Raw genomic sequence first — 7,556 nt, 5'->3', positions numbered from 1 at the left:
AATCGGTTCCAAAGGCGAAGCATTCCTATAATACCGACCTTTGAAAAATAGTTTAATAATTACAAAAAAATAAAAAATAGTTTAATAATTACAAAAAAATAGTTTTAATAATATTAAAAATGTTTAATAAATATAGAAATTTATATTATATATATATAATTTTTTTTAAAAAAAAAAATCCCAAATAATAGTTTTTAATCACAAAAAAAGTTTTATTGATATTAAAAATGTTTAATAAATATATAAATGGTTTTATAATGCAAAAAATAGATTTTATATACAAAAAAACATTTTCATATTATATATACATAATTATCAATTAGATTTTTATAACCACAAAATTAATAAAAACTAAAAAAAAAATTCCAAATCAAGTGAATACCATAATCAAACTCGATTTTACACAATCCTACCATTCACCCTAACAAAAATCAATAAATATCATTCCAAAATCATCAAATATCATCAAATCTACTTAAAAACCTGACAAATCTAACCTAAGAGAGTGGGATAGGGTTCATACATGATGCAGTGACTGAAATTGAGGAGGATTAGGGCGGATTCGCCGGAAATCATCGAGAGAGAAGGGAGGAAACGGCGGAAATCGCGAGAGAGAAGAGAGAGTTCGGCGGAGAGGAAGAGATAAATGGGGAAGAAGATCAAGTTCGACCTAGTGAATGAAGAGGAAGAGGGGTGCTTGTATTTATAGTTGAAATCCTGCGGACAGACCAAGGAAATTCCAACGGAATTCCGACGCCAACGGCTAGTTCGTTGGAATTTCCTCGGGATTTTAAAAATCCCCCAACGGCTCTCTAACAGCTATAATATATCATCGGAATTCATCGGTTTTTTCCGAGGAATACATTTTTCCTCGGTATTCCATAAGAATATTCCGACGGATTGATATTTCCTCGGAATTCCGTCGGTATATTCCGAGGAAACCAAATTTTGTGTTTCTTCGGAATATCCTCGGAAATTCCTCGGGATATTCCGAGGATTTCATTTTCCGTCGGAATGTCCGTCAGAATACCGCTGTTTTCTTGTAGTGATATATAGCTATTTGATATCCAAAATCTTTATATAATGCCTGGACTCGAATCATGCTTCTAACATGAATTTTGTATAGTAACTTGGGTCTCAAGATCAATCCGTTGGAAGCGATATAAATGTTTTACGGGTGGGTCTGATGAACAGTGGTGGCCCTGAGCGAAAGCATTACAAGCACCCGTTTCCAGTCCATAAAAAATATTTGCATAAATTAGTTTTTTTAAAAAAAAATTATCTACAAAATTTATAAAAATGGCCAATTTTTTAAAAATTGTTTGTGGTCTTTTTCATTTAAGGACCAGTAGTGCTGATGAATAATGTTTTCGTTAGACCCTCGTCCTTTAAAATCTTTATAGACTTGTGAGTCGGCAAGTGTCAGTTATCCTTTACTTTCTCTTCCAAGTGGCAATCTATGCATAAGCTGGTCTAATGCAATTCTAATCCTTTAATTCACTTTTGTTGATGTATTTATATAATTCGTATTCAAATCTAAAATATAGCATGTGTAAGTTGTAGACAACATAGAAAGAGTTAAACATCAATTAGGTTACTCCAATCCTATTGATAATATCTTGATGAATTTTATGGTTTATATCTATTCAATAAACAAAAATGCATCAAACTAAAATTGATAGTTTATCAACTGTCATTGTTGATCACATAATAGTAAAATGATAGTATTAGGGATTACACATGTCAAATCGACTTTACTTTCTTTATTCCTGGTCTTTAGGCTTTAATTTACATTTTTTTCTGGTGAGTTATCATCTCCAAAAGATTGGTTTTAAACAGTAAGTGAGAGGTCTTATTATGAAATACCATATGTTTAAATACATGCACTTGGACATTTTTGACTTCTCGGTTTAAAGCGAGACGGACCCCTTCCTCATTTACAAAAATTGTTATTGACATAATGTTACTGACGAATGAAAACTTGGAATACTCTTGGAATATTCAAAGTTTGGAGGATATATGCTATGCGAAGTCAGGATAATTAGCTGGCTTCTAGAAATTTAAAACGGTTGTCTTCTAAAATTTGCGTCCAAGATGTTCTAAAATTTGTGCAAACTCAATATATATATGTATATATCGAAAAAAATAAAGCAGCACATAACTCGTAGACATTTTGCTATTTTTTTATTTTAATTAAATTTTAATCTAGATATATGATTCAATTTTTTCTTTTTGCATTTTTCTTTGTTATTTTGGTTTATTTTAATTCATATTCGAGTATTTTAAATAAAATATTCAAATTATCCAAAAAACAAAAAAAAAAATTAAAAACTTTACAATTTTAGGTCAGTCACCATCTATATTTATCCAAACAAACTAAAATAACTCAAATTAAACTAAACTAAATTTTATTCAATTCCAATATAGGTCAGTTACTAGGTCCGAGATCCGCTCTGGATCTAATTTGTCCGGATCCAAATCCGAATAGTAAAATCTTAAATCTGTCAAAACAGGATTTGGATCTGGATATCTTAATTTTTAAGTTTGTATATCCGGATCCATATTTTAAAAATATATTAATTTTTAATTTCATTGATATTTAGATTTGGTATATTAATATTTATACATAAATTAGTCTTATGATATGATATTTTAATTTTTATAATATTATACATATATATATTTATATATTTATAAATTTGTATAAATAATTAATTTAAGTCTTATTTTAAAATTTTAGTATTTTAAAAATTATTATTAATTTTTAATTATGTTTACGAATCCGGATCCGGATCCGAATACCCACGAGTTCAGATCTGGATATAAAGTCCACGGATCCGGATACCGTAAATTTTTTTGGATATACGGATCCGTTCCACGCCTGTCGGTTACCATCTATATTACCAAACAAGCTAAAAATACCCAAATTAAACTAAACTGAATTTTATTCAATTTCAATTTAAATCCCAAAACCCATATGTAAGCTACTCAAAACTTTTAAAGACACTAATCTGAACCAAACTGATTATTCATATGTACCCACACCTATGCATGTTGAATATATGGTTATCTCACAATAACAATCTCGAATATATGGTAAACGGATTAAACTCGTACTGGTCTTTGATGGGTGAAACTGCATTCCGGTGTGTTTGCTCCCATTTTATAAATGATGAGTTAAGTGTGAACTTTGATTTCTTACTATTTTAAATCTTTTCAGCCTTTTTGGCAACTATTTTTGTTTGTTTTTTACATTATGCAAAATCCCCATATTTTGTGACAGTATTTCTTTTGGTCGCATCGGGTATCTATACGACTTAAAATGCTATCAAAACATCATTAAATATGGCGAGGTGGCCTCGAAACAAGGCTAAATCTCATTATTCAGGAAAAGCATTATTGTGATATTGAAAACCGGTTTTTATATAATATAAGGCAAAGTTTCGTCGGCTTTAGTTTCGGGTTTATATCTTCATCCTGCTGATCTTGTAAATTTTAATGTTGCAATATAAGTGTTCTAAAGTGAAAAATATATGTTGTCAAAAAGGTGAAAAATATATTATAAGGCGAAGTTAAATCAATTATTTTGGCATGTTGTGAGGAAATTGTTTTACCAATAAAGTTAATTTATTTAAGAATATAGACTGTACTTCTTCTTCCAAAACTATATTCCATATTCTTTCCACGTGAACATCTAATCCATATAGTTATGTCACCATATTCCATTCCATTTCATCATCACACAAAAAGAGTTAACGAAACTGTATCTCGATATATTCTATACTTCTTATCAATCATCCAGGTTACCCCGGCCAGTTTATTTCAGGATTAGATTAATCTCAAATATAGATAGATTTCCTTAAAAAAATGCTATTAGAATGTTATATTTAGATGATTGAATAATAATAAAAGAAAATTGTTTGAATATATGGTATCTCGAGAACCATTATCACAAAACGTTAATGAAATATGTGACTATTGCCTTTATTCTAAAAATAGATGCCTGGTTCATTGTATAGTTTCGACTAATCCGTACATCAATATATTTAATATAACAATATCCTTTTCAACTGAGAGAGCTAACTGAAGAATGCTTTTAATCTAAGTTGAAAACGTGTGTTAATTCCTCACTGTGAAAAACAAGCTGATAGTTAAAGTAACAACATTTTTCCAATACAGTCTATAAATTCCCAAGAACCTGTGGATTCAATTTCACTTCTCAAAGCACTAAAAGCTTCTCTAGCTTTAACCTTTCTCTCTATATACAGGCATGCATGCAGAGAGCTTAGGAGAGAGTACGAAACAAATTAATTTGAAAATTTGAAGGATGGAAGATTCGATGAAGACTAAGAGCTTCAAAGAAAGTGAAGAGGTAGGGCTGAGAAGAGGGCCTTGGACTTTGGAGGAAGACACTCTTCTCACAAATTACATCCTCCATAACGGTGAAGGTCGATGGAACCTTGTCGCCAAAAGTGCTGGTAATTAATTAAAAAACATGATCTTAACTCATTAGATTATCTCACTTTACTATAATCACTATCTTTATTTTCTATCTTAAAACAAAATAAATGAAACAGGGCTAAAGAGAAACGGAAAAAGTTGTAGATTGAGATGGTTGAATTACTTGAAACCCGATATCAGACGAGGGAATCTAACTCCCCAAGAACAGCTTTTGATCCTTGAGCTGCACTCTAAATGGGGTAATAGGTGAGCCACTCTCGATCTCATCATCATATTATTTATTTTATACACCTAAAAGTTTGACCATATTCGATTAATATTGTGTGTGTTTTAGGTGGTCCAAGATTGCACAGTACTTACCAGGAAGAACGGACAACGAGATCAAGAACTATTGGAGAACGAGAGTTCAGAAGCAAGCTCGACAGCTCAACATCGAATCCAATAGCGACAAGTTCTTTGATGCTGTTCGTAGTTTCTGGGTCCCTAGATTGATCGAGAAGATGGAGCAAAACTCATTCACTAATTGCTGTCCCCAAAACAACAACAATAAGTCTCTTCTTCCTCCTCAATCCTACGACTCCACGAGTACACAAACATATACAGATATCTCGAGTCAGAACCCGGGATTGAGCAACATAGATGGTTCTAGTTCGAGTTCCATTTTCATGCCTGATCTCACGACAGTTCCACACTTTATAGATCCCAACACCATCATTGATGGTTCGATGTGTAACCAGGAACTCGGCGGATATATTCCTGAGATGGAGGAATATTATTACATGGGAAATTCAGACATAGGAACGGAATGTCACGTGGCAGAAGCGTACGAGGATGTCACACAAGATCCCATGTGGAACATGGATGACATTTGGCAGTTTAGGGAGTAATTAAGTCAGTCAAGAGATGAGAGTATGCTTAATTAGGGCGGAGGGAGCCCACCACCATGGTTATATTTTACTATAAACTGCCATGCTTATTATTCAGTCTATGATCCAAAGTTGTTGGCTAAATATATAGTGATAGTTTGCATAAGTCTTTGAATTCATGATATTTGTATTTCCTATGGATCTTTATATAATTTTTATAATGTGAAATTTAAGAAAAGTACACAAATTATATATTTTATGTATAATTTTAGATTAAACATTAACTAGAATAATTCACTGATACAAAATTTGCTTAATGTTTTTTTACGAAAACTAAGTAAATTTATTTTTTGCTTAAAACATTAAAAAAAAAAAGAAGAAATCATCTTATAAAAATGAAAAGAATATATAATTTGATTTATTTATTTCGTAAAGGCATATTTTTATTGTTTCATATAGATATATAAGCATATTTTCTTCGATAGAGTTCTCTTCTAGCTTTTGGTTTCTTCCACCTGTTTAGGCGAGATTAATATATTCTTTAACTTAAATCCACATAAGCCACAACAATTCAAGAAAAGAGACTAACCCTTTACTATTTTCCCAAGCTTAGTAACTTAACATGATTAGTAGTTTAGTTCATATATTCTGATATTCTGAGCAAATAGACTTATACACATATAGTCTAACCGATCACATTGTACATCAACTTGAGCAGATCTACTAAGAGCATGATTATTGGGGTTCTTAGGGTGGAGTTCTTAACGGAATATAAGAATCCGTCTCTTAATTTTTAACTTCTTAGCAGAATATAAGAACCCGTCTCTTAATTTTTAACTAAAAAAGCTAAGAACCGGTTCTTAACTTTTTTAGTTAAAAGTTAAGAGACGGGTTCTTATATTCTGCTAAGAAGTTAAAAATTAAGAGACGGATTCTTATATTCCGTTAAGAACTCCACCCTAAGAACCCCAATAATCATGCTCTTAGTAGATCTGCTCAAGTTGATGTACAATGTGATCGGTTAGACTATATGTGTATAAGTCTATTTGCTCAGAATATCAGAATATATGAACTAAACTACTAATCATGTTAAGTTACTAAGCTTGGGAAAATAGTAAAGGGTTAGTCTCTTTTCTTGAATTGTTGTGGCTTATGTGGATTTAAGTTAAAGAATATATTAATCTCGCCTAAACAGGTGGAAGAAACCAAAAGCTAGAAGAGAACTCTATCGAATAAATTATCATAATGAGACCATCATTTCAAGGACATGATAATCTGTCTCTTCACCAAAATTGATGTCTTCTTTTGGAAGATATATGAGTGCAAAGTTGACGATATTACAGGAGACTTTGATTGACATATATAGTTTATGTGGAATCATAGAAAAGTTAATCGAAGTAATGATTCTTACATTTGACAAGAGTTTACACACTTCTAAACAGATACTTGTTGCTATCCAATAGTACGAAGGATTTGATTGCACTCTTTAATTTGTAGGAATGATCAAAATTAAAAGAATAATGTCTATACTTTGGTAATGCCTTGTGCTTTTGGGCACCAGCAATAACCAGTGTGGGATCAATATAGGACATAAAGAAAAAAGACCCATTGATTATTTTATTATATTATCTCAAAAGAGCTTCAACCAAAACGATAGAGAAAGGTGGCTTTCGAGAAGTCTAGTTAAAGAGATCGAATTATTAGAAGTCACTTATAAAGCCTGTCATAAGTACATGGAAACTCCACAATGATTTGAACCCAAAGGTACCACTGAAATTTGGATCAAACAGTGATGCACTTTTGAGTGGTCAAGAACAAAACATCAAACATTGTATGCAAATTTTAACTATTTCATGTGTTTTTGGAATAATACACGATTTTCTTGCATATAAATTGAGCATTTAAAAATGTTTTATAATTGTTATTATAGAATCAAGAAATGTAGATACAATTAAACAATTCAATATTATGTCGGCTCGAATGGTTAATATCAAAACTAGTGGACTAGCCTCAACTATAAAATTCGGCAAAGGTTAAACTTTAGAGCATACATGAGTAATTAAGGTGGTGCCTATTTAGACAGAAACAATGCTGGATCAGTCAAATGTTCATTAAAGAGATGTTAGTTGAAAGCTATATATAAAAAAAAGAATCATGCAATCAAATTGCAAACTATGAAGTGTAGAAAGTTGTAAACCCGTGTTAAAAAAAAAAAAAAAAAAAAAAAGT

The 7,556-nt window shown here is 31.2% G+C and overlaps 1 protein-coding gene across 2 annotated transcripts; it reads left to right on the top strand.

The window, feature by feature from the left end:
* Positions 1-4,238: 4,238 nt before the first annotated feature.
* LOC106299220 (myb-related protein 340-like) lies at positions 4,239-5,500 on the top strand. 2 transcript variants are annotated; one of them, XM_013735345.1, is made up of 4 exons: positions 4,239-4,478; positions 4,578-4,707; positions 4,796-5,007; positions 5,161-5,500. In XM_013735345.1, exons 1-4 carry the CDS (start codon positions 4,328-4,330, stop codon positions 5,346-5,348), a joined length of 681 nt encoding a protein of 226 aa, XP_013590799.1. In that variant the 5' UTR covers positions 4,239-4,327; the 3' UTR covers positions 5,349-5,500. The 2 variants fall into 2 exon arrangements, with proteins under 2 accessions (XP_013590799.1, XP_013590797.1); XM_013735343.1 differs by having other exon boundaries at positions 4,796-5,498.
* Positions 5,501-7,556: the final 2,056 nt, after the last annotated feature.

The sequence above is a fragment of the Brassica oleracea genome, chromosome C6 (assembly GCF_000695525.1).
Source record: "Brassica oleracea var. oleracea cultivar TO1000 chromosome C6, BOL, whole genome shotgun sequence".
NCBI lineage: Eukaryota > Viridiplantae > Streptophyta > Magnoliopsida > Brassicales > Brassicaceae > Brassica > Brassica oleracea.
The sequence above is the reverse complement of the archived record's forward strand: the minus strand, read 5'-3'. Positions and strand labels throughout refer to the sequence as shown.